Raw genomic sequence first — 27,879 nt, 5'->3', positions numbered from 1 at the left:
GTGTACACTCATAGCCTTAAAGAGGTTGGCCACTAATTTAACCTTGATGGCCTATAGTTAGGATAGGTCATCAATGTCTGATTGGTGAGGATCACCTGGCATCCCCACCAATCAGCTGTTATGTGTTTGCGTGGTAAGATAATTGTGAAACAAGGATTTTTAAATACTCCATCACTATTATCTTGAAGTGTAAATGCCCGTTAAGGCTTCCTGAGCTTCCTGATAAACACACCGCTTATATGAGCGCTGTGTATGCAATTGCCCCAGTATTTACATCTTTACTGGGTAACATGTCAAAAAAATTGTCACTCATCCCTAGACCCTAGCAGCTCCAGTTTAAATAATGACCCTATGGCATTTTGCAGGACACATCAAATAAAGAGTTAAAAACAAATCCACGGATCATAAAAAAAAAAAACCTGCACTTAATACCATGAATTTAATTGGGGCATGCCACATCAGAAAAACTGATGCACTATAAGGGGAGGGGGGGGGGGGGTGTTATTTTAGGGTTTATATAATATAGACACACAGTATGCTTAACAATGTGATATATTATATATATATATATATATATATATATATATATATATATATATATATATATATATATATATATATATATATATATCTAATCTAATCTATAGATGTATATATCTATAAAGTGAATGCCCTATTTGGCACAACACTACTGATTTGGATTCTAATTCTAAGTTAAGGGATGAGGCCAATCAAAAGGTTGATATTGGGTTTTAGGATCACTACTGCTCTAGATTTCGTGTCCTTTACGCTCCGAGGATGATATTTGCGTATTTAATTTCCCAGAGGAGCATTGCATGGCTTATAGCTCATCTCATGCCAACTTGGCACTCTACACAAGGAGAAATGTTCCTCTTTTAGACGATCAATATAGGATTTAATCTCAAAGTCAGAAAATACATCTCCAATGACACCTAATCTACTACAAAGCATTTAAAGGGAAGTTTTCAACAGAATATTAAATAAATAAATATATATATATATATATATATATATATATATATATATATATATATATATATATATATATATATATATATATATATATATATATATATATATATATATATATATATATATATATACATACACACACACGGTATGTAATAATAAAAAAATCTAATTAGATATTCTCCAAGCTAAATTGTATAAATACCTTCACTCCATGTCCAGTGTCATCCAGAATTGTGTAGTCAATTGGCTTTCGGATGTAACGTACAGGCCTCTCCAGGTTTGCTGGAGCAATAATTTTGTGCGTTCTAGAAGTGTTTTTGTTCGTTGTCAGGATTCCAATCTCTCTTCTTGCAACTTTTTCCTTGTGGATATCCACTGTCTGGAAATAAGAGCAATTTATTGTAACTTTGTATAAAAGCTCCTTTACAGTCAGAAAACAAAAATAAATATTCTATGAGAATGTATTAGATTTGCTCATTTTATGTGGCACTGAACTGATTCAACTGGGGTTGTGCAGTAGTGGACCACCCCTTTAAACAAAACAGTTAAATATCAAAGTAAGCTTATTTTTGGTGTGAAATAATATACAATGCCCTGCATCAGTAATAAGTAGCAAATATCATAATCAGCCTTCTCAATAGGAGGCTTATAATGTACCGTACCTGTCATCTCAAGTAAAGTCAAGTAAAAACAAGTCGTCTTTTTTGTATATAAAGAAAAAATCCAATTTCAGGACATTATATGACATGCACCTAACATTTTTCACCAGTTTTCCCCTCTGCATGCCCTCTATAATTTTTATTCCTCTCGGATATTTATGGTGAAAATTACCTTGTTTTGAAGTCTCCTATACACAGTACACAGATAAAATGGAATTCCTGCTCTCCTGAGTAGCACTTGCTTAGAAGAACCAACAGTATGGAAGACAATATACAAGTGCATCTCAATAAATTAGAATATTATCAAAAAGTTTATTTCAATAATTCAATACAAAAAGGGAAACACATATACAGTCATTACACACAGAGTGATCCATGTCAAGTGTTTCTTTCTGTTAATGTTGATGATTATGGCTTACAGCCAATGAAAACCCAAAGTCATTATCTCAGAAAATTAGAATATTATATAAAACCAGCTGAAAAAATGATTTTAAACTCAGAAATGTTGGCGCCTACTGAAAAGTCTGCACAGTAAATGCACTCAATATATGATCGGGGCTCCTTTAGCATGAATTACTGCATCAATGCAGCGTGGCATGAAGCCGATCAGACCGTGGCACTGCTGAGGTGTTATGGAAGCCCAGGTTGCTTTGATAGCAGCCTTCAGCTCGTCTGCATTGTTGGGTCTGGTGTCTCTCATCTTCCTCTTGACAATACCCCCTAGATTCTCTATGGGGTTTAGGTCAGGCGAGTTTCCTGGCCAATCAAGCACAGTGATACTGTGGTTGTTAAACCAGGTATTGGTACTTTTGGCAGTGTGGACAGGTGCCAAGTCCTGCTGGAAAATGACATTTCCTTCTCCAAACAACTTGTCAGAAGAAGGATGCATGAAGTGCTCTAAAATTTTCTGGTAGACTGCTGAACGACTTTGGTCTTCACAAAACACAGTGGACCTACACCAGCAGATGACATGGCTCCCCAAACCATCACTGATTGTGGAAACTTTATACTAGACCTCAAGCAGCTTGGATTGTGGCCTCTCCACTCTTCTCTCCAGACTCTGGGACCCTTGGACCACTGAGCAACAGTCCATTTCTTTTTCTCCTTGGCCCAGGTAAGACACTTCTAGCATTGTCTATTGGTCATGAGTGGCTTGACACAAGGAATGCTACAGTTGTAGCCCATGTCCTGTATACGTTTGTGTATGGTGGCTTTTCAAGCACTGACTCCAGCAGCAGTCCACTCCATGTGAAGCTGCCACAAATTTTTGAATGGCCTTTTCTTAGCAATCCTATCAAGGCTGCGGTTATCCCGGTTGCTTGTGCACCTTTTTGTACCACACTTTTTCCTTCTCCTCAACTCTCCATTAATATGCTGGGATACAGTACTCTGAACAGCCAGCTTCTTTAGCACTGATTTGTGGCTTACCCTCCTTGTGGAGTGTGTCAATGACTGCCTTCTGTGCATCTGTCAAGTCAGTAGTCTTCCCCATGATTGTGTAGCATACTGAACCAGACTAAGGGACCATTTTAAATGCTTAGTAAACCTTTGCAGATGTTTTGTGGTAATTCTAATTTTTTGAGATAATGACTTTGGGTTTTCATTGGCTGTAAGCCATAATCATCAACATTAACAGAAATAAACACTTGAAATAGATCCCTCTGTGTGTAATGACTATATAATATATGCATTTCCCTTTTTGTATCGAATTAGTGAAATAAATCAACTTTTTGATGATATTCTAATTTATTGAGATGCATTTGTACATCAGCATAGTGGATATTATACAGCAGTACTGAGCAGTGTAACTGTGAATCCAGCACTGTAGAGAAGTGGCATGAAGATGCAGTACAAGCCTGTGCGTCTCAATGCTCAACTCTCCTCACTCTACCAACCTCTCCAAAGTGTATAATAGGAGATGTAACCTCACAGCTCACTGTCCTGGCAGTCTGTCTTGCTTAGATCTAGAGAGATGTGAGCTGTATATTTTCAGAGTGGCCAATGAAGTCAGAATGGAGAGGATCAAGTGCATCATATAAGTGAATAAAAAGTTAGATTTCCCCAATTAAGTATATTACAGAGTTTCTCATATTAAGTTGTACTACTTGATTTATGCAAAGTCCGCTAAAACGACAGTGTTAAATGTTAAAGTAAGGAAGGCGTTAAAAATCTTCAAACCTACAAACACCTGTTTATAGGGCATGAGAGTCCACTCTTTGGACTGTGAACTGCTTGGGGAGTTTGGCTAAGTGGATTCTGGGAGTGTCTGCATTTACTATGTAGTTATGTATTCTTCTATTTACGATCATGTAAGAAACGCCTAAATGTATGCATAATACGTCTATATTTCTGAGGACTATAAAACAGCTTTGGAAATCCCACACTTGTGTATTTCTTTATTTCTCACCGATGCCGTAGAATGAATGCCAGAAACTTAATTGAAGCGAAAATTACTTCAACACCATATAAAGTCAAAGTGGTAGGAGCGCCCTTTACTTGAGGCATCTATACAGTCACACCTATCCTAAAGAAACCTTCCCTCGACCCAACCTCTACTACCAGCTATCGACCCATATCGCTACTCCCACTTGCCTCAAAACTCCTGGAACAGCATGTCCATGCTGAACTTTCCTCCCACCTCTCCTCTAACTCTCTCTTTGACAACCTACAGTCCGGCTTCCGTCCACATCATTCCACTGAAACTGCCCTGACTAAAATCACAAATGACTTACTTACCGCCAAAGCTAACAACCACTTCTCTGTACTCCTACTTCTAGACCTATCCTCAGCCTTTGACACTGTTGACCACTCCCTGCTACTACAGATCCTCTCTTCCCTTGGTGTCAGAGACCTCGCTCTCTCTTGGATCTCTTCATACCTCTCCAACCGCACTTTTAGTGTCTCCCATTCCCACACAACCTCTTCATCCCGTTCTCTCTCTGTTGGTGTCCCTCAAGGCTCTGTCCTGGGACCCTTACTTTTTTCTATCTATACATTTGGCCTGGGACAACTCATAAAGTCCCATGGCTTCCAGTACCACCTATATGCTGATGACACTCAGATCTACCTCTCTGGTCCAGATGTCACATCTCTGCTGTCCAGAATCCCAGAGTGCCTATCTGCTATATCTTCCTTCTTTTCCTCTCGCTTCCTAAAGCTCAATATGGCCAAAACTGAACTGATCATCTTTCCTCCATCTCCCCTGCACTCTCCACCTGATCTATCCATTACAATTAATAACATCACGCTCTCCCCAGCACCCAAAGTTCGGTGCCTCGGAGTGACCTTTGACTCTGCCCTGTCCTTCATACCGCACATCCAATCCCTCACCACCTCCTGCCGTTTTCAACTCAAAAATATCTCCAGAATCCGCCCTTTTCTCAATCCCCAATCTACAAAAATTCTAGTGCACGCCCTCATAATCTCCCGCATCGACTACTGCAACATCCTCCTCTGTGGTCTCCCTGCTAACACACTCGCCCCTCTCCAGTCCATCCTTAACTCTGCTGCCCGACTGATCCACCTCTCTCCTCAATACCACCCCGCTTCTCCTCTCTGCAAGTCCCTCCACTGGCTCCCAATCTTCCACCGTATCCAATTCAAATTACTAACACTGACCTACAAAGCTATCCATAATCTGTCTCCTCCATATATCTCTGAACTAATCTCTCGCTACACTCCAAAACGTAACCTCCGGTCCTCCCAAGATCTCCTTCTATCCTCCTCTCTCATTCGCTCCTCATGCAACCGACTCCAAGACTTCTCCCGAGCATCCCCAGTCTCCTGGAACTCACTGCCTCAACACGTCAGACTATCTACTACACTCGCAAGCTTCAAACGGAACCTAAAGACTCATCTGTTCAGAAATGCCTATAACCTTCAATGACCTCACTGCTTCACCCCCGTGCGGAGCTGCCGCCCCACCACCGTGCGGAGCTGCCGCCCAACCCCCGTGCGGAGCTGCCGCCCCACCACCGTGCGGAGCTGCCGCCCCACCACCGTGCGGAGCTGCCGCCCCACCACCGTGCGGAGCTGCCGCCCCACCTACACCCCACCTACTGTCTCCTCCCCAAAATCCTTTAGGATGTAAGCCCGCAAGGGCAGGGCCCTCTTCCCCCTGTGCTAGTCTGTCTATTGTAACATGTACATGTATTCTGTATGTAACCCCCTCATGTACAGCACCATGGAATCAATGGTGCTCTATAAATAAACAATAATAATAATAATAATAAAATATACATTACACAACAATTTTAGCCTCCTGCCAGGAGAGCAATATTCAATGGGGTGAACATGGAGTGCAGCTTCCAATAAGTCAAGCTCTAATTGATCACAACAGTAGTGCAGCTACATGGGATTTATTACGCCATATAAATCATCTGCTGTTCAATGCAGTTTAACGTCAAATAAACTAATGGATAGTTCCAAATTAATCACAATCATAGCTGAGGACAACGAAGAGGTACTACCCAAATAAATAGTGTGAACAGCGATTGTATAGATTGATAGTAGCCATTAAATAAGAGCCATATTTAATATAAATCAGATAAACAATATCAACAGTATAGCTAAAGAGGAGCCATTTAAAATGAGTATATGGTGGCAGGAAAAAAAAGAAAAAAAAAGAGGTCCAAAATACATGTAAATACTTGATTCTTCCATGTAGAAAAATTGTGAAGATTGTTTTCTATATCTATGGGTGCAGTCAGTGATTGAAATTATAGTATATGGGTGCTATTGGATTGCTGTCCAATAAAATTCTCAAAGATCTTTTTGGGGCCTTAAGCTGCATTCACACATCAGTTTCTAATTTTATATCCGTTAAAAGCGGATCGTGTTTATCCCATGTGTCATCCATTCAGTCCTATTTTAGGCAACTGATCTGAGCTTTTTTTCTACATTTACGCTTGCCAATGGATCAGTCAAAAAAGGATGAAAAACAGATGTATTCCATATTTTATCCATTTTTGACAGATTCCCATAGACCTGAAAATCTTATATACCAAAAAAAAAAAACCAGGCTGCAGATCACCTAATGAAACGCTTGTTAATTAGGTAAAATGATCTTCTGTACAGCATAAAAAAAAAAATCATTGTTTTTGGTGATGGATTGTCCTGTGTAAACAGGTCTCGCACTTCTGAGAACAATGGCAGTCAGTGCAATGTATGATTAATGTGCATTGTTTACTTTGGCCTGTGTAAATAGGCTAATAAACGATGGCAGATATGTAAAGGTTTACTGATCGGCGGTTGTATGGTGCTGCCACATACAAGGACCTATAGTTCTTCAACATATCCTCTACTATGCAACTTGTATTAGATTACTAAAGCCTGACCACTAGAATGAAAGAGGCCAGCCTAACTAGTGCTCTGTTAGATAACTAAAGGTACCGTCACACTAAGCAACTTACCAGCGATCCCAACAACGATAGGGATCGCTGGTAAGTTGCTAGGAGGTTGCTGGTGAGATGTCACACTGCGACGCTCCAGCGATCCCACCAGCAACCTGACCTGGCAGGGATCGCTGGAGCGTGGCTACACGAGTTGCTGGTGAGCTCACCAGCAACCAGTGACAAGCCCCCAGCGCCGCGTGGAAGATGCTGCGCTTGGTAACTAAGGTAAATATCGGTAACCAACCCGATATTTACCTTGGTTACCACCGCACGGAGCTACACGTGCAGAGAGCAGGGAGCAGCGCACACTGAGCGCTGGCTCCTTGCTCTCCTAGCTACTGCACACATCGGGTTAATTACCCGATGTATGCTGCAGCTAAATGTGCACAGAGCAGGGAGCAGCGCACAACGCTTAGCGCTGGCTCCTTGCTCTCCTAGTTACAGCACACATCGGGTTAATTACCCGATGTGTGCTGCAGCTAAATGTGCACAGAGCAGGGAGCAGCGCACAATGCTTAGCGCTGGCTCCTTGCTCTCCTAGCTACAGCACACATCGGGTTAATTAACCCGATGTGTCCTGCAGCTAGCTACATGTGCACAGAGCAGGAGCCGGCACTGACAGTGAGAGCGGTGGAGGCTGGTATCGAAGGTAAATATCGGGTAACCAAGGACAGGGCTTCTTGGTTACCCGATGTTTACTGTGGATACCAGCCTCCGCAGAAGCCGGCTCCTGCTGCCTGCACATTTAGTTGTTGCTGTCTCGCTGTCACACACAGCGATCTGTGCTTCATAGCGGGACAGCAACAACTAAAAAATGGCCCATGACATTCAGCAACAACCAACGACCTCACAGCAGGGGCCAGGTTGATGCTGGATGTCACACACAGCAACATCGCTAGCAACGTCACAAAAGTTGTTCGTTAGCAGCGATGTTGCTAGCGATGTTGCTAGCGATGTTGCTTAGTGTGACGGGGCCTTAAGTCAGCCCATGTGCACCTCTCTCTCACAATGCATACAGTAACTACATGACACAGTACAACACAAACCTGGGGAAAAAGGCAGTCCTCAATCAAGCAGCGCTACGCCACTATACAGGGGGGAAAACACGACAGAGCTCCCAGTACCATGTGACCGAGTGGAACCGCTGATGATTGGTGCATTTTCAAAGAAAATCATTACTGATTAATTTTCTGATAACATCTTTACAATAGTAGGGTTTTTCACATGCAACGTTTTATAGCATTAATTAAGCAGATGATAGGAACAGGAAAAAAAAACCCACTACAAATATGCTGAAAGCCTTGAAATGGTGTGTAAGGGAAGTGTATAACATCAGTAACATTAGCTTGTCTACCATTCACAGGATTGACACTGCACAAAGGACATAACCTAGGTTTACTCTTATTGCAGGAACCACAGGGGGGAATATGGATGGTGTCATTTGTGATACCTAGGCCTTGTGAGCCAAGCATCAAAGAGCGGCCAGATGGTCAATGTAGCCAGGCTGGATACTTCCTAGATACTATATAGATGGGTGTGTATGAAGGGGGTGATTGGAGACACAAGGTATTTAAAATGCAAGGGGCTTGCCCCTAAATCAGCCCATGGTCCATTCACAAACCAGCAATCTTAATACAGAAAGGGGATAAGGAATGTCACCCCTTGGCAATGCAACACATGCCTCCAAAACCTGGCCTGCTTGTAAATGAATGTTTCAAAGTCTACCCCTCATCCATGAGGTCCATCCGTCGACCCTATGTACACCGCACAACTTACATATGCCAACCAGATGTACTCTACACATCACAGTTACATAGGTTGAAAAAAGACCTAGGTCCATCTAGTTCAACCTTCCTACATTTGCCACCACATTATAAAATTCACCAGGAAAATCCTAGATCTATTCCAATAAGGGTCACTTGTGAGGGATTGCTACTGTTTTGATACCTCAAAAGCTCTGCAATTGCAACATGGCGCTCGGCAAACAATTCCATCTAAGTCTACACTCCAAAACGTCACTCCTTCCTTTTGAAGCTCAGCAGTGCGCCACAACAGTAGTTTTCCACCACATATGGGGTATAGGCATACTCAGGAGAAATTGCACAATAAATTATATGGTCCACTTTCTCCTGTTACCTTTGTGAAAATAAAATATTTGGAGTCAAAGCAACATTTTTTGGGGAAAAACGTTTTGGGTTTTTTTCTTTGCACAGCTTAACGTCAAAATTCTGTGAAGCACCTGGGGGTTCAACATGCTCACCACACATCTAGATAAGTTCCTTCCTTAAGGGATCTAGTCTCCTAAATGGGGTCAATTGGGGGGGGGGCTGTGTAGGCACATCGGGGCTCTATAGTTTTCAGCAGATTACTCATTCTAAAAAGTCAAATAGTGCGCCTTCCCTTATAAGCCTTGCAGTGTGCCCAAACAGTGGTTTGCCACTACATATGGAATAGCTGTGTAAAGGGAGAAATTCAACAACACATTTTGGCGTCCATTTTCTCCTGTTACCTTTCTGAAAATGCAAAATTTGGGGCTAAATCAACATTTTTGTAGGAAAATGTAATTAAAGCAATATGGGGAAAAAAAAAAAATGTCTTCCACATTCTTTTAATTCCTGAGAAGCACTTAAAAAGTGAACCTGTCAGGTCTAATATGCACCTAGAACCACGAGCAGTACTGGGAGCATATTGCTAATCACTGCCTAACCATCCCTGTATACACTAGCATAGATAAAGAGATCTTTAGAAAAAGTATTTCTAAAGATCTTATATCATATGCTAATGAGCGAATGGACTAGTCCCAAGGGCGTTATATCCTCTGAATAGTCTGCCCTCTAGTCATGTAAGTATGCCCACAGGGGCGTACTAACATGCTATTCAATGCAGCATCACCAGTGGTGATGTGCGTACCTGTGTCCGCAGAGAACACCGAGATGAATGCACCGCACTTTCGGTCATGCGCAGTAGACCTCTCTAAAGCCGGGATTCGTACACCCGGCTTCATACTGTGCATGACCGGAAGTGTCGGGCATTGAATGGCATGTTAGCACGTCCCTGTGTGTGTGCTGCCATGCTAAGAGAGTGGACTAATTCGGGGTTATAACACCCTTGGGACTAGTCCTTGCACTCATTAGCATAAGATAAAAGATCTTAAGAATTACTTTTTCTAAAGATCTCTTTATCTATGCTACTAGACACAAGGACAGTTAGACAGGGATTAGGCTCTGTGCCCACGTTGCGTATTTGCATGCAGTTAGGCTGCGTAACTGCATGTGTCCTGCGTCCACAGCTCAATCTATGAAGATTGTGCATAATCTATGCTCACGTTCCGTTTTAGAACGCAGCAATTTGCATGCTGCCAAATCGCTGCATTCTAAAAAGCAACATGTCACTTATTTTGTGCGCTTTGTATACAGGTCTCGCTCTGTCTATGGTGGGGGCTGCATCCAGAGCGCATGAAATCGGCTTTTTCACTGCATTCATTATGCAGTGTTTCTGCAGCGATTTGAAGCGCATGTGTGCTGTTCAAATCGCTGCAGAAATTTCTGCAGGGACAGAACGCAACGTGGGCACATAGCCTTAGCAATATGCACCCAAAACTGCTCGTAGTTCTGGGTGCATATTGCACATGACAGGTTCCCTTTAAAGTGCGCCGCATCGTTCTCGGTATTGGACTTGCTGCCTATTGGTAATATTGCTTGTGACTTAAATAAACTATATTTTACTTACTTCTCAGACATGTGAATACTTGGTAATTGTTATACATAATTTAACAACAGGTATTGATGATTCCTTTGCCACCTATAGTCTAGTTTATACCTGATATAATTATACACTTATGTTTGTTAACTGGTATTTCATTATCATAGGTGTTGGATCCCCATATCAATACCACCCGTCACTTGGGGTGGTCCATTCGGGTTTTATGAATTGTAAATTTTAAATTGTTAATAAAGAATTACCGTATTTTTCGCTTTATAAGACGCACTTTTGTTCCCCCAATTTTTTGGGGAAAGTAGGGGGTGCGTCTTATAATCTGAATATACGGGAGGGGGGTGTATATACAGAGTCTAGTGGAGGTGCGGGCAGCTCTGGAGCGGTGCTGGGGGCTGGTGGGGGCAGGTGAAGCTGCGAGCGGCAGCGTTAGATCTCCTGCTCCCGCTCATATAATATGCACAGCCGCTGTCCGCCAGTGTGGTGCTTAAATTGCATCGCGCTGATGGGCTGGGGCAGCAGGGCATATTATATGTGCCTGTGCTCTCCTTTGATCGCACATGCACCCCTGTGTTAGCTATGGCCCCCATGCTGCTGCCCATAGTAAAATAATAAACTCTTTACTCACCTCCTCCAGCGTCTGCCCGGTTTCCCTCCTGCTGCTGTGATTAGGCATGCAGAGATATCTCTCTGCTGTCCCGATCACATGACCGGCACTAGACCCAGGAAGTAGGAAGTGCAGGAGACAGGAGGAGCTCAACCCCGAGGAGGGAGACACGAGACAGGACAGCGCTGCAGAAGGTAAGGAAAGAGTTTATTTTACTAAAAGCAGCAACATGGGGGCGATATCTAACAGGGTGATGTGTGCCTGCCACAGTGGGCCTGTCTGCCTGCCACAGTGGGCCTGTCTGCCTGCCACAGTGGGCCTGTCTGCCTGCCACAGTGGGCCTGTCTGCCTGCCACAGTGGGCCTGTCTGCCTGCCACAGTGGGCCTGTCTGCCTGCCACAGTGGGCCTGTCTGCCTGCCACAGTGGGCCTGTCTGCCTGCCACAGTGGGCCTGTCTGCCTGCCACAGTGGGCCTGTCTGCCTGCCACAGTGGGCCTGTCTGCCTGCCACAGTGGGCCTGTCTGCCTGCCACAGTGGGCCTGTCTGCCTGCCACAGTGGGCCTGTCTGCCTGCCACAGTGGGCCTGTCTGCCTGCCACAGTGGGCCTGTCTGCCTGCCACAGTGGGCCTGTCTGCCTGCCACAGTGGGCCTGTCTGCCTGCCACAGTGGGCCTGTCTGCCTGCCACAGTGGGCCTGTCTGCCTGCCACAGTGGGCCTGTCTGCCTGCCACAGTGGGCCTGTCTGCCTGCCACAGTGGGCCTGTCTGCCTGCCACAGTGGGCCTGTCTGCCTGCCACAGTGGGCCTGTCTGCCTGCCACAGTGGGCCTGTCTGCCTGCCACAGTGGGCCTGTCTGCCTGCCACAGTGGGCCTGTCTGCCTGCCACAGTGGGCCATGTGCAGCAATAGGGGGCCTGTGTGCAGCATTAGTGGGCCGTGTGCCAGCCACAGTGGGCCTGTGTGCCAGCCACAGGGGCCGTGTGCCAGCCACAGGGGCCGTGTGCCAGCCACAGGGGCCGTGTGCCAGCCACAGGGGCCGTGTGCCAGCCACAGGGGCCGTGTGCCAGCCACAGGGGCAGTGTGCCAGCCACAGGGGCCGTGTGCCAGCCACAGGGGCCGTGTGCCAGCCATAGGGGCAGTGTGCCAGCCATAGGGGCAGTGTGCCAGCCATAGGGGCAGTGTGCCAGCCATAGGGGCAGTGTGCCAGCCATAGAGGATGTGTGCCAGCCATAGAGGATGTGTGCCAGCCATAGAGGATGTGTGCCAGCCTCAGAGGATGTGTGCCAGCCATAGGGGAAATGTGGCATCACTGGGGGACGTGTTCAATATAAGGTGGCCATATCCAGATTAAGAGGGCTAATTTTAGGATGAGGGGGCTATGAGGGACATATACCCTATATTATTTGTTAGACGGACACTGGCATTATAAGACGGACCCTATTTATTAAAAAATTCTCTACTCCTTCACCAAATTTGGGGGTGCGTCTTATAATCAGGTGCGTCTTATAAAGCGAAAAATATGGTATTGGCATTTTTGGAATCTGGCTTGCTGGTTGCTTATTGGTGGTTCCCTTTAAAGGATTAATAAACTTCTTGAACAGGGTTTTGAGCCCTTTGAGGGGTGCAGTTTTTAAAATGGTGTCACTTTGGGGTATTTTCTGTCTATTTAGGCCCATCAATGTGGTCTCTAAAATATTGTTTTTGTAAACTCTGTCGGAAAAATGAGAAATTGCTGATAAACGTTTAACTTCCTAACAAAAGAATTAGGTTTCAAAGTTTATGCTGATGTAAAGCAGACATGTTATTATTTTGTATGACATCTGATTTAGTGAAAATTTTGAAAAACACAAAAAGTATTGTCCTTAACGTACCACTAAAATGAGGTGGAATGTGTCACAAACAACAATATAAGGATTAGAGATGAGCGAACCTTAGGAGGTTCGGTTCTCCGGCAGCAAACAAGCCTAGCGCCACAGGCTCGAGCTTGACCTGAACCCCGGAGCCAGCCATAGGCAGATCACTTCCGGTAGGCAGGCTTTCAAATTTTTTTTATTTTTATTTTTTTTTTTTAGTTGTTGTTACCCCCCAGTGTGCGCTGTTCAAGCACTGCAAGCGGCTCACACAAGGCTGAGCACCGAGCGTACCTGATGTGCTGTTTCTATTTGTTTTAGTTAACACTGTTATTTAATGTTTTTCATGCTTCTCTCTGCTGCCATCTACTGGTCAGGCCTTTCGGCTCCTGTTTCTTTTGTCCAGCCCATGGGAGTGTCTGATGACCCTCTTGCATCACATCCTGGTATGTTCATTCCAAACCAGAGTTTGTGAGAACAACATCCCTTATTGGATTGGAGCTACTAGGAGCAAAGTCTTCTGACCACGTAGTAGCTTCAGAGGCAAGCATCACTGGAGAATTACAATGCCAAGTACTTGGATTACTGCACTCTGCATGTCCTAACCTTTGGAGAAAATAAACCACCATTGTTTCATCTCAGCATGTGCATGTTTCACTCTGGAGCGCTCTGGTCCTGTCTGCCCCACCTATAGGAAAAACGAAGGTAAGATTCTCACAACCTTTCACAACTACGCACCTTCCATCGCCTTTAAGTGGGGACAGAACAGTCAGAAGACTGCTTAACAGCTCAATACCCCAGCTACAGATCCCTAAGAACCCTGTAACTTCCCATGTAATCTGCCTAGCAACAAGCCTTGTGCACTAGTCTTCCTGCACAGTGCATGCCTGGAAAAGCCTAAGGGGAAGCTCTCCCATCTGCCACGTCCTATATCACCTATGCTTGCATTGTAAAGGGACAGTTTATGCACCTGCTGTTTCCCTCTAGCCATATCACTTCTATAGACTTGCAGTACATTATACCTCATTACTGCACATCACTGCACTGCGAACCCCAAGTTTTGCTAAAGACACCTTGGGAATCTCATCAGGGAGTCCTTACAGAGCTGCACAACGATTTTTGGACCCCTATTCAAAAGTCAAGTTTCTTAGAGACGGTACACCTTAAATCAAAATGGCCGAAAAAGACCTTGGACAGTTCCCCACTGCTGAAACAGAGCAAATACAATCTGATACTGTCCATTATGAAGCCCAGGAGGCAGAGCCCACGCTTTCAGCAGACCAAGTTGTCCGACCGAAGCGCTCTTCCAAACCCACGATAAAGGCCACTGAAAACTATCACACTATGAAAGATGAGCTATGTGAACACCTGGAAGAACAGTGGGAACGAGTCACCTATTACATGTCAAGACTTGAATCCTCATCAGGTGATGCCGCATGCTTACAAGCCGCTCTGGAACGGCTGAACACAGCTCATGAAAGATACAAAAGACTGTCAACAAGGTACATTACCTTTCTAAAAGACTCTAAAATTGATGAAGCTCTTTCAGACCTGAGCAAGGCAGAAGAGGTAGACAAGGAAAGAGATGCCAAGGTGCAAGATGTTATAGACAAGGCCGAACACCGTATCTCTCACCAGCAAGAAACCAGATCACACCGATCAACCTCATCTAGACGTTCCTCTCGGTCATCCGGGTCATCATCCTCAAGAAGCTCAGCCCTGAGCGACAGGATACTAGAGGCCCGCATAAGAGCAGAGGAATCCAAGGTGAGACGTTCCTTCACAGAAAGAGAAGTAGAGGAAGAAGCCAAAAGGACAGAAGCAGAAGCCCTTGTAAAAGCAGAAGCCACTAAAGCAGAAGCCCTTGCAAAAGCAGAAGCTGCTAAAGCGGAAGCCAAAAGGGCAGAAGCAGAAGCCCTTGCAAAAGCAGAAGCTGCTAAAGCGTAAGCTAAAAGGGCAGAAGCGGAGGCTCGGATAAAGATTCTTCGGTCACAGATGGAAGAGGAAGTTGCGCTAGCTAAAGTGAGACTACTTGAGCAAGCATTGATCCAAGGTCCTGATCCAGCTCACTCGCCACCACTGGAAGCAGACAATCCAGTTGATCGCACAAGAGACTATGTACTGATGTGAAGGCCTAGGCTATGAATCGTTTGTCCAGTATGATATTATATTATAATAAGATTAATCTGTATTTTCTATGTTTTATGTATTGCTTTTTACATATACCTGAATGAAATGTTGCAAGGATTGTAAACGTAAACCAACTATGCTTAGGGCTAAGTAATGAGTTTGCAGTCACATAAATAAGTAAAGTGACATTCTTCAATGTCTTCTTCCAGTCTTGGAAAACCGGTTAGACTCATGATTAAGCAATATTCTTGAATAGACTTTCCTCTCTTCCCAGACACACCTGAATGCCTTAAAGGAATGTTGTTTTACAGGACTGTCCAAAAAGCTGTATAAAATGTTATGCTTTTGAATACACTGGCAGAAGGCATCCACTTCTCCCAAATAGAGACACGTTTCTCTGTGTGGTCATTTTCCTGATTCATATACATCTGCGCAGTTCTGATTTGAAATTCACCTCCGTGACCCTGAGAGACCGGGAGGTCTCCCCCAACAGTTTGGCGCCCAAATCGTGGGGCCCCCATAAGGAGCACCCCGATACCTGGACACCCCGATACCTTGGACGTCACGGACCAGGACCTCCCTCCGCTCCAACAGGCCTGATCAACCAACAGCCCCGGTAAGTGTTACATACTGTGTATTCACTGCCGACAAGGTTGTTTTTGGAGAGGAGGGGGTGACAGGCCTTGTGTCCCCATCGGAGTTAAAGGTAACCGATAGTGACTCGGTGGTGATGCCCGCTGGGGGCCCAGTAGCTCGAATCCTACCCTGTGGTGTGGATTTCAATTGTCACAAGGGATCCGGAGGATGGATTGTAGGGAGTAAGACGGCAGCAGTTGGATAAAGCTGGATAGACTGACCCGATCCGTAGTTTGAGGATACGGGGGGGGGATACCCGTGATCGAAGATAGGGATTAGGACAATAAATTGGTACAGCTGACCAAGTCCGGAGGGCGGGACATTCTTGTATGTGACATTTTTGTACGTCCTCCTCCTTTCACGGGACACCTTTGTTTTTACTTAGCTGAGGGAGCTAGAGTAAGGGTGGAACGCCCCAGTGCCGGCCGGACTGTAGCGTGCACCATATAGTCTTGAATTAGTGTAATCCAACTGCCGTCAAGACAGCAACAATGCTTAGGTGGAGAAAAAGAAAGTTGAGAAGGTTTGCAGAATGTTATAGAACTAGTGACAGACAGAGAGGAAAAGAAAGTTGTGCGCCATGCCTCAGAGATTTCTAAGGTGTTAGGTTTGCCTAGGAGCGGATGGCTATAGCCGTCACATGGAATGCGGCGCTGAAGGGAAAGAAAGTGAAGTTGAAAGAAAGGATTGTGGGAAGATGCACAGGTGTTTGGTAAAGTGTAGCGCAGATGTTGCAGTCAGAAGGATAGGTTGAAATAGAAGAAGAAGGTGCAGGAGACAGGGGTGTATGTTAACCCAGCTAATTCAAATTTACATCATGCTGGGGGAAGTTGCCCAGCAAATGGTTTTACAAGGTGGTCAGACGATTCAGGAAGAATCAGAGGAATATGTTGGATAGCCTGGTGAGAATAGAGAGTTTACAAGTACAAAATTTGTTACTTTGAGTCCCTGAAGTGTCGACCCCTTATTGTACAAATAAGTGAAAATTTTGAACAATTGGTGTTGTAAAAGAGTGGCAGCATTATATCTTAAAATAGAATAGGGGCAGGTAAATACATATTTTTAGACCGTGTTAGCTAATCTAAAAATTCATAAAGACTTACCCCAATAATGTTGGAAGGTATTATATCCATTTAGAAAAAATAGATCCAACAGAGACGTGTATTATGGAGAATTAGATTTCTTGAGATACAAACTGCCAGTATTTCATTAATATTTTGATTTTCCTTTCTTTCATGGATATTAGTGTACAGTATATACAAACTGTGTTATCTATTGTAAGGTCTCAAAATTCCCCAGCAATGTATATTGTTGCAGAGAACTTTGCTAGATTAGTACACTAAAAAAAAAAAAAAAAAAAAAAAAAAAAAAAGGTGTTTTGAAAAACAATGCATGGGGAAGGGTTTCTAAAAGTCTATATAGTGTCTATATAGAGAGAATTGGGTAGAAGGGGAAAGGGAAAAGACAGAATTTTGAGTTATGTATATAATAAAAATGTACCTTGTGAGCGACCAAAAAAAAAAATGGCGATGGTGTGGTATGGGCCTGTTCTAGCTGTCACTGGAAAAATCCGGATGATAGTGAACTTTGTTGTGGATGTGGAGACTCTAGGCCGCAATACTATGATAAACCATGTGCTATTTTAGGTCAGATCTAAAAATGGTGGATGAAGCACATGGTGGTCGAGGCATGGTTATTACAAAAGCAGTGAGAGGGGGATGTGTGAAGAAGACCATGTAATGTGTAAATGTTTAAACAACAGATTGGGTGGACTACTACATACTCAGACAGAAAAAAAGGTGTTTTATCTATAATTAGACTAAGATCATGGTTAAATATATATAAAGTAATATTTGGGACTTGGGTCAGTCATAAAGAGAGTGTCAGGTTAGTAGGAAATTGGATTTAATGAGTATTTGCAATGTGAGCCTCAGGGATCAAAATGTTAACATCCATTGCTATATTGAAAATATTAAATTAAAGCTGTTAGTAAAAGTTTATAATACTGAAAGATTTAATATGAACGAATGAATGAATGAATGAATGAATGAATGAATGGTTGTGCTGGAGATGGCAGTGGAAGACATTTAAGATATATCCAGTGTGTAGGTTGGATTGAGTAAGCACAGTCATAGGGGGAATGCCTTAGGCTATGTGTCCACGGTAGAATGTACCTGCGGATTTTTCTGCATGAAAATCCGCGACTTTCGCGGCAAATCCGCCGCGGAAAAATCCGCAGCATGGACACAGCATTTCCTAAATGCCATTGAAATGGCTTGGAAGTGCCGCTGCTGCAGATTTTCAGGAAATCCGCGGCAAAATCCGCACGAAATCCGCAGCGTGGGCACATAGCCTTATTAATTAGTAAGCAATAAACTAAGAGGAAAAAAAAAAAACTTAAATAAACGTACCTTTGAAACAGATATGATGGAAGATAAGAAGAAAAAATGAAAAAGGATGTATTCCAGTTGTGGATGGGATGGGTGAATTTTGAGAGTTGCATGTTTTGTTTTTTTTTTGTTAAAAAGAAATAAATAAAGGAGTAGATAGATTTTTAACCCAACAAGGGGAAGACAAGCCCTGTTTGCTTTTGGCTTCAGGGTGTGGACCCAAAATACAGATATTTCCAGTTTGTGGGTCAAACAACTATAGTTTCAACTTACAGGGGGGGGTAGTCCTATTGTTTGCTATAAAAAAAGGAGACTTTTCTCTACCTTAGCAATGCATTGTAAATTATATTGGAAAAAGTAATTGACAATAGTGTTTTATTTTACTGATTTTATCTAAACAGAATAAGTTGAATTGTGGACATGTTTAGATTTATTGGCAGATATTGGAGCATAGAGGTCAGGCTGTGTACAATTAGTTAATTATTATAATCTTTATTAATAATCTAATTTATTAATAATTATACTAATTTGGTTTACGGTGGATGATTTATGGCATTCTGTGTTTGATATATAATGTATTGAATAATCTGTTTTCTTTTTATAGAAAGATTGAAATGCAGATTTCTGTGTTTCAAGCAAAGGTTGAAAAGTCATTGAAATCGTTTTCCATTATAAGGCTACACATAACATATTTATGGTGTTCCCGGTTAGGTATGATCTATACAATGTGACTTTTGTGCCTAAATGTAGAGCTCCGGTGACACACACTTTTTGAATCTAATTATGCTTTGGATAATGGATTCAAAAAGGGGGGAAAGACCTATTTTTAAGTTTTTAATTTGTTAATCAATTGAGTTTTTCTATTAAGTTTTCTTTATATTTTTATCTGTAATGGAGGATACAGCAGACAGACATATATCTCATGATTGCTCTGCTGTAACAAGAATTGTCAGATTTTGAACATGTCTCAGATGAGCCCATTGCTAATGCAGATTTTAAGTTTTTTCGTAGATGGATCCAGATACCAAGATGCTGGTTGATTTTGCACTGGATATGCTGAGGTTACACAACATGAGGTAATAAAATCAAACCACTCCTCTCCCATCAGAATAGGAGAACGAGATGAAGATTTGCGATTGCTGTGGTTCGTAGAGCGGAAAGGGGTAAGATAGTCAAATGTGGCTATAGGCAGCAGATCTTTTCTAGTGTGACGTGAAAACCCTATAAAGACCGTAGAGTGCATATGAGCCCAGGTGGAGGCTCTCGCACAGGTGCAGACAGCAAAGAAGCAGTGAATGGGCCTAGAGTTGAGAGTCCTTTACCAATGCAGACCAGTACCTTGGTGGCTCCTGTCACGTCCGTGACATTGGTCACTACTTGTGTTTTTAAATCCCTACAGAAACAAGTGATTCAGCAAGGAACGGAGTGTGAGACGCAGGGAGCCAGCTGACTGAGGAAGGTCTGTGGATAAAGGGCGGTAAGCTTTCTCTGCCATGAGTGCTTTACTCAATAATGGCCCAGGTAACCCATGAACACATGTGACAAAGATCATTATAAGTGTGGTGGTGGACAAGATATGGGCGGCACCAGTGCTCAGTACCCAGGTGGCCAGACACACCAAGTCTTGTAAGACCTGTGCTTAATACAAAGTAGAGAAACTAAAAAGACCTCGTAGAAACACTCCCCTCATCCGCTCTACTGCTCCGGTGATTGCAGATTAGTCATATACATCTACCATGAGTAGGTTTATGTGAGTTTGTGCGTGTTGTGTAAATTTCTTTCCAGGTTTGGTCAGAGGCATTCCAGTGCAGAAAGCGACGTTATTGCTGAAAAGCATATGATGGAGGTGGTATGTAAAAAATGGGTTTACAGAAGTAAAGAAAGTGTATATTTTTATAGAAAGGTGGAAACTTCTTTTCGTGATAAACAGGTCTATTTGTAAGATATTTTTTGGTTTATCTCAGGCATGTACAATTTTTTGATATGATTGACTAAATAGTGTGATAAACAGGTGTATTCTCCAATTCCAGATTTTAAATCAGTGTCAGGAGCACGTGGTCTTCAGTCAGGGGACTGATTGATCCTAAAAGGACAAGCGAGAATGAGCCATCCAGCCACAGACATGTCAATAAGCACGACGGCAGGGCAACATGGATTCACACGTCGCATTGCAGAAGGGTCGGCCCACCGAAGCTACACTGAGCGTCTTGCTTGTATTTATCCTTTTTAAAAGACCTGTACAGTGTCAGACCATCATTGCCAAAATACGTAGAAGAGAGGACTTAGAGAACCTTGAGACATGGGAAAGTCCAACTACAAAGGGTGAGGACTCGTCTAGGAGTCTTTAGTCTCAAACCGGTGAAGAAAACCCTTTCCCCTCTCCGCCCATGCCTCAACGTTCAGTCAGGCAGGTTTTCCCAAACGATCTCTTTCCCTCTCTTCCTAAGGAAACACAGTACCCTTAGTATTCGGAAATGGCAGAAATAAGTCTTTAGGGGGGACTGGCACCATAAGAATTGAGTAACCTGAAATACTTAATTCAGCCATTTCACAGACCCCTATACGTAGTTTAGTCGATGTAGCCTAATATACATATTTATGAATGCTTTTGTTTTCTTCTAACACATATATAAATATATTCGTTGATTTGCCTTAATACAAAATGCCAGCTGTTAACCCTCTAATCCTGGGAAAAGTTTTGGGAGAGCCCATCCCACCAGGCTGATGTCTCCCCGGCCTAGTCTGCTGAGCACTGGCAGTGACACGCGAGTTAAGATCTTCGCCTCAGAAACCAATGGACCTAAAACAACTGAAGCAGAGAGCGGCTGCCATTCCACCCATTATCTCAGAAGGCTTCTTTGAGTCAACGCCACAAACTGTTCACATGAAGCCTCATCACGCTTTGGATCTTTATCAAGAGCAGATCACCAAGGTTCACGAGTCGGCCCTGGACAGGACTAGCACCAACCAAGTATCCTCCTTCTCATTTAACATCTGGAAAAGACCACAGACAACGTGTAGCAAATGTTTTTTTGGTTATGTGCTAACCTCAAGATAAGATCTAGACTCAAACTTCCTTGGTCAGGATAATGTGCCCTAATGAAAGTGTTAATGCCGATCCTAATAAGCCCTGTAAATCATGGAGTTACCCTTGAGCAGATAAGAACAAGTAACCAAGGTAGAACCAGGCCCCGTAGAACTGTCAAACAATGACCTATTGGAAGACCCCCATGTATATATTGATGTAATTGGAGACCCAAGGGGGGTCCCAGATGAGAATAAGGCCAGAGAGGAAGTAGCAGCAGGATTTAAGTCCTTACTTCCCATTATTACTGTGAATAAAAATGTTGCATGGATCAATTATCTCTATTATAATCAACAGAGATTTGTTAATTACTTCAGGAACTCCTTAACTGGGTTAGCTACTCAGTTGGGTCAGACTACTCTGCTGGCCAACCAGAACCGGATGGCTCTGGATATGCTATTAGCAGAAAAAGGAGGTGTCTGTGCAATGATAGGAGAGGCCTGTTGTACTTATGTCCCAGATGAAACAGGCCCAAATGGTAAGGTTACCCAGGCCCTGAAACAATTAAATTCCCTATCTAAAGAATTGAAAGAAAATTCAGGGGTAACCAATCCTTGGGGTGACTGGTTTAGTTGGATGACCTCTCTGAAAGGGATACTAATTCATATAGGGATTATAACACTTCTAGTGTTGGTTTTTGCTATAATTATTGTTTACTGTATTTTGCCTTGCTGTAAGAAGATTTGTAATAAGGGGACAAACGAGGCTATAGCCATGGCAACCTTCTCTTCAGTATTACATACACCAGTAGCCCCCTCCAAATCTGACACAATGGTTACCATCAAAGCTCAACAACCCAAAGTCAAACTTAGCAGGTTGTTATAGAAGGGCACCATGGGGCCCGGATCCCCTCTGTGGGAACTGAGGTGAAGATGCTAGGAAAGAGCGTGATAGCACGCACCTATATACCATATCTATAAGACACTGTAGTCTCTGGGTAGCCCTCACGGAGTAAGTAGACAGATAATCTTATTAAGGGGGGACTGTGAAGGCCTAGGCTATGAATCGTTTGTCCAGTATGATATTATATTATAATAAGATTAATCTGTATTTTCTATGTTTTATGTATTGCTTTTTACATATACCTGAATGAAATGTTGCAAGGATTGTAAACGTAAACCAACTATGCTTAGGGCTAAGTAATGAGTTTGCAGTCACATAAATAAGTAAAGTGACATTCTTCAATGTCTTCTTCCAGTCTTGGAAAACCGGTTAGACTCATGATTAAGCAATATTCTTGAATAGACTTTCCTCTCTTCCCAGACACACCTGAATGCCTTAAAGGAATGTTGTTTTACAGGACTGTCCAAAAAGCTGTATAAAATGATATGCTTTTGAATACACTGGCAGAAGGCATCCACTTCTCCCAAATAGAGACACGTTTCTCTGTGTGGTCATTTTCCTGATTCATATACATCTGCGCAGTTCTGATTTGAAATTCACCTCCGTGACCCTGAGAAACCGGGAGGTCTCCCCCAACACTGAATCAGTTAGCTGTAGCGCCCACGGTTTGCAGTACCGTCCAAGCCGACAACACCGAAACCTCCAACTTACCTCTACCAGTGCCAGTGCCAACTAAATCACCCGAGCAAATTAATAACAGTCACCAAGAGGTGCCCTCTCAAACACAGTCACCACGGCAAGATGGCAACCAAGTGTTTCCTGACCCACTTCCACAGCTCAAGCAGCGGTCATCAGAATCTACAGAGGCTAAACCACAGCTCAACCCTGCAGCAACGTCATTTTACCCGGGAACATCTCATCCATTCACGCCAGGCAGCCCATACGCCCCAGGGGCATCACGAGTCGTCGTGGCAACAAGTGGTGAGAAATCAGATATGTCTGAGTTTGCCAGGTTCATGGTGAGCAGAGAGCTAATCAACACTAGTCTCACGAAATTTGATGATCGTGCAGAGAGCTACAGGGCCTGGAAAGCAACTTTCAAGGCAGCCATCGCCAATCTCAACTTCACTGCAGAACAGGAGCTCGACCTCCTGATCAAGTGGTTGGGCCCAGGCTCTACAAACCGTATCAAGAGCCTCAGAACCGTCTATGTGGGACAAGCAGAAGCAGGTCTCGCTGCTGCATGGCAGAGACTGGAACGCACCTTTGGCAGCGCAGAAGCAATAGAGAAAGCCCTATTCAAGAGACTGCAGGACATCCCAAAAGATCAACCTTAAAGAAGTCCACAAGCTTCAAGACCTAAGTGATCTGCTCATGGAGCTGGAGCTCGCCAAAAGAGATCCTCGTCTGTCTGGGCTGTGCTACCTGGATACAGCCCATGGAATGAACCCAATCGTGGTGAAGCTGCCATACAGTCTGCAGGAGAAATGGGCAACGTCAGTCTCAAGGTACAAAAGAATGCATGACGTCACCTTTCCCCCATTTATTCAGTTCTGCAAGTTCATCGACGAGCAGGCCCAGATGAGGAACGACCCCAGCCTCGACTTCCTAGAGTTCAACACTTCGGCAGCTGCAACATCATCATCAAGGTATGAAGGTGCCATACACAAACGCAGAGACATTAAGAACACTGAGTGTTAGGAAGACTAAGCTACCATCACCTGCAGCACGCACAGATAAACAGAACACCATCTCATCACGAGATAAGTCTTTCAATCAAGAATATCCCATCCATAAAAAACGCATTCACTGAATAAGTGCAGAGGGTTTCGATCCAAAACCCTACAGGAGCGCAAGAAAGTCCTCACAGAGCTTGGGATCTGTTTCAAATGCTGCGCATCACTTGAGCACATGGTCAAGGACTCTAAATCCATCGTCAAGTGTGAGGAGTGTCATAGTGAAAAACACGTTTCAGCCATGCACCCAACCCAGCTAGCTAGAGACACACCGGCTGCAGTCACCACCACTCCCACTCCAAGTCATGACGGGGAGTCCAAGAATCAGACTGACACCACCACAGCCGTCTCCTGCTCATGCTCAGAGGTAGGTGGACAGGGCCAAACACAGCAATGTTGTGCCCGAATATGCCTCATCAAGGTTTATCCCGAGTGACATCCAGAAAAGGCAATGAAGGTGTATGCCATCATAGACGACCAATGCAACCGGTCCCTAGCAGCAACCAAATTCTTTGAAGCCTTCGGAATTAATGGACCATCAGAACCCTACACCTTGAACACCTGCTCGGGTCGCATAGAGACTAGCGGCAGAAGAGCCCAGGGATTCATTGCTTCTCCTATCAATGGGAAGACTGAAATACCTCTACCAACGCTCATTGAATGTGACCAAATACCCAGCCACAGGAATGAAATTCCTACCCCAGAAGCTGCATTTCATCAACCACACCTGAGACACCTCGCTAGTGTTATCCCACCTCTGGACAATAACGCAGAGATTCTACTCCTGCTCGGCAGAGACAATCTAAGGGTACACAAGGTGCGACAGCAGTGTAATGGGCCTGACTATGCACCATACGCCCAGAGACTGGACTTGGGATGGGTAGACATAGGAAATGTGTGCGTTGACCGATCAGGAATTGATTCCTTCAAGACTTACGTGCATGGAGATGGGCGCACAACCTGCCTAAAGCCATGTCCTCATCACTATGGAGTGAAAGAGAAGTCTCCAGACACAATACAGCTACCTGACATCGCTTCTTCTCTGCATATCGACAACTTGGGAAGATCAGTCTTTCACACAACCAAGGACGACGATAAAGTAGCCTTGTCAGTAGAGGACAGAGAATTCATCGGAATAATGGACAGGAGGTTTTCTAAAGACAAAACCAACCACTCTCCATTACCCTCCCGATCTACCAGGGGAAGACTCCCAAACAACCGAGATCAAGCTCAGACTAGGTGTAACTCTCTTCAACGTTCCATGAACAGCAAGCCTGAAATGAGAGAACACAGCGTCGCCTTTATGGACAAGGAAGTCTGCAACAACCTAGCAGAACCTGTACCAACTGAACTGAATCCAGCAGATCACGCAACCAGACCTATGTCTATAAGTTCCTTTGCTAACTCTTCTTAGCTTACAGGTCCAGAGTTCCTGCTGAGACAGTCAGAAGAAGGTGTCCAGGAAGCCTTCAGCATCCTAGATCCAGACAACGATCCAGATGCATGAGCTGAAGTCAATACCCTGGCCACCAGTGCAGAAAAAACTTCCAACCTCGATTGCCAACGTTTTGAACGTTTCTCCAGCTGGATGAGGCTCGTCAGGACTGTCGCTAGGTTAGCGCACATCGCCAGATGCTATCATACGGACCTTAAAAACAAAGACTCTCATCGCTGGCATGTCTGCCACAAACCCCTTTCTGCTGAGGACATCTCCTATAGCGAGTCCCTCATAATACACCACCTCCAACAGAGTGAATTCGCCATAGAATGGAAGTGTTTATACAACAAACAGCAGATTCCATTAAGAAGTCCTCTCGCCAATTTAAACCCAGTCATCGACAGTTTCGGCTTACTGAGAGTTGGTGGTCGTTTAAATCAGGCTCATCTTGGAGTTGCAGAACAAAATCCTCTCATCATTCCCAACAAACACCATGTTACAGTCTTGCTGATCCGACACCACCATGAAAAGATTGAACACCAAGGCAGGCAAATTACAGAAGGTGCTTTACGGCCTGCAGGCCTCTGAATTACTGGAATGAAGAGACGTGTAGCACAAATACTACACGATTGTGTGCACTGTCGTAAAGCGAGAGGAAAACAACTGTACCAGCAAATGGCTGACTTGCCTACAGACAGACTTTCTACAGAGCCACCTTTCACCTACGTGGACCTAGACGTTTTCGAACCATGGATGGTGTCCACACGCAGAACTCACGGAGGCCAAGCAAACAGTAAGCGGTGGGCTGTGTTATTCACCTGCATGAGTGTTCGAGCCGTTCACATTGAGGTGTTCGAGTCCATGGATACCTCCAGCCTAATCAACGCCTTGAGAAGGTTCCTTGCCATCAGAGGACCAGTGAAACAGCTGAGGTCTGACCGTGGAAGCAACTTCGTCGGCGCATGTAGAGAACTGAACATCGACACCAAACCTATCCAAGATCAGCTGGCAGAGAAAGGTTGCACCTGGATCTTCAATCCCCCTCACAGTTCTCACATGGGACGCTCCTGGGAGAGGATGATCGGGATTGTCAATTCCTCAAGACTCACACATGAGACTCTAGTCACTCTTTTAGCTGAAGTCTCAGCCATTATCAATTCAAGACCCCTTGTGCTGGTGACCATGGATCCAGAAACACCAACCATATTGACTCCTACTATTCTTATTACCCAAAAAACTGACAACGCGGTAATGCCCAGCGGAGAGTTCACCCACGCGAACACTTATCAAAAACACTGGAAACGGGTTCAATATTTGGCTGACTACTTCTAGAACCAATGGAGGAAGGAATACCTCACCATTCTCCAAGGAAGAAAGAAGTGGCGACATCCCAAGTCGAACCTCAAAGAAGGAGACCTAGTCCTCCTGAAAGATCAGACCACAGAAAGGACTGACTGGCCTATGGGACTGATTACTAGGATACTGCCTAGCCAGGACGGCAATGTTTGGAAGGTGGAGCTAAAGGTCATCAGGAAAGGTGAGACGAAGACCTTTGCAAGGCCAATCCACGAACTTGTTCTGCTTTTGCCCATAGAGAGCGTCCCTACAGGATGAACGCTACCGGACCTGAACTTTGAGACATCCTTCTTGTTTTGGACTCAATTGAGCTTGTTTTTGCATTTAACATGCCTTTCCTTTCAGGTTGTATTAAGGACTCAATAGTGAAATCCCCAAAGTGAATTTCAGACAAGTTGTCTGCTGTTTCTATTTGTTTTAGTTAACACTGTTATTTAATGTTTTTCATGCTTGTCTCTGCTGCCATCTACTGGTCAGACCTTTCGGCTCCTCTGTTTCTTTTGTCCAGCCCATGGGAGTGTCTGATGACCCTCTTGCATCACATCCTGGTATGTTCATTCCAAACCAGAGTTTGTGAGAACAACATCCCTTATTGGATTGGAGCTACTAGGAGCAAAGTCTTCTGACCACGTAGTAGCTTCTGAGGCAAGCATCACTGGAAAATTACAATGCCAAGTACTTGGATTACTGCACTCTGCATGTCCTAACCTTTGGAGAAAATAAACCACCATTGTTTCATCTCAGCATGTGCATGTTTCACTCTGGAGCGCTCTGGTCCTGTCTGCCCCACCTATAGGAAAAACGAAGGTAAGATTCTCACAACCTCTCACAACTACGCACCTTCCATCGCCTTTAAGTGGGGACAGAACACCTGAGCCTGCATTTGTTTGCACGAAAAGCATCAGAACCCCGAACCGAGGCCTTAATTTTTAAATTTAGTGTTCAGTTTGAAACCTGAACCTCAGGTTCGCTCATCTCTACTCAGAATCACTTGGATCCGTTGAAGCATTCCAGAGTTATTAGCTAAAAGTGACACTGGTCAGAATTGTAAA

At 44.1% G+C, this 27,879-nt stretch overlaps 1 protein-coding gene across 28 annotated transcripts in view; it reads right to left on the bottom strand.

Annotated features, from left to right (window-relative positions):
* Positions 1-27,879, bottom strand: part of ABI2 (abl interactor 2) — a 178,507-nt gene that overhangs the window by 85,020 nt on the left and 65,608 nt on the right. For all 28 annotated transcript variants that reach the window (XM_075317655.1, XM_075317656.1, XM_075317653.1 and 25 more), the window contains exon 3: positions 1,196-1,372. In XM_075317655.1, coding sequence (XP_075173770.1) covers positions 1,196-1,372 — 177 coding nt within the window. The remainder of the gene's footprint in view (positions 1-1,195; positions 1,373-27,879) is intronic.

The sequence above is a fragment of the Anomaloglossus baeobatrachus genome, chromosome 7 (assembly GCF_048569485.1).
Source record: "Anomaloglossus baeobatrachus isolate aAnoBae1 chromosome 7, aAnoBae1.hap1, whole genome shotgun sequence".
Classification (NCBI taxonomy): domain Eukaryota; kingdom Metazoa; phylum Chordata; class Amphibia; order Anura; family Aromobatidae; genus Anomaloglossus; species Anomaloglossus baeobatrachus.
This window is presented reverse-complemented; position numbering and strand designations above follow the sequence as displayed.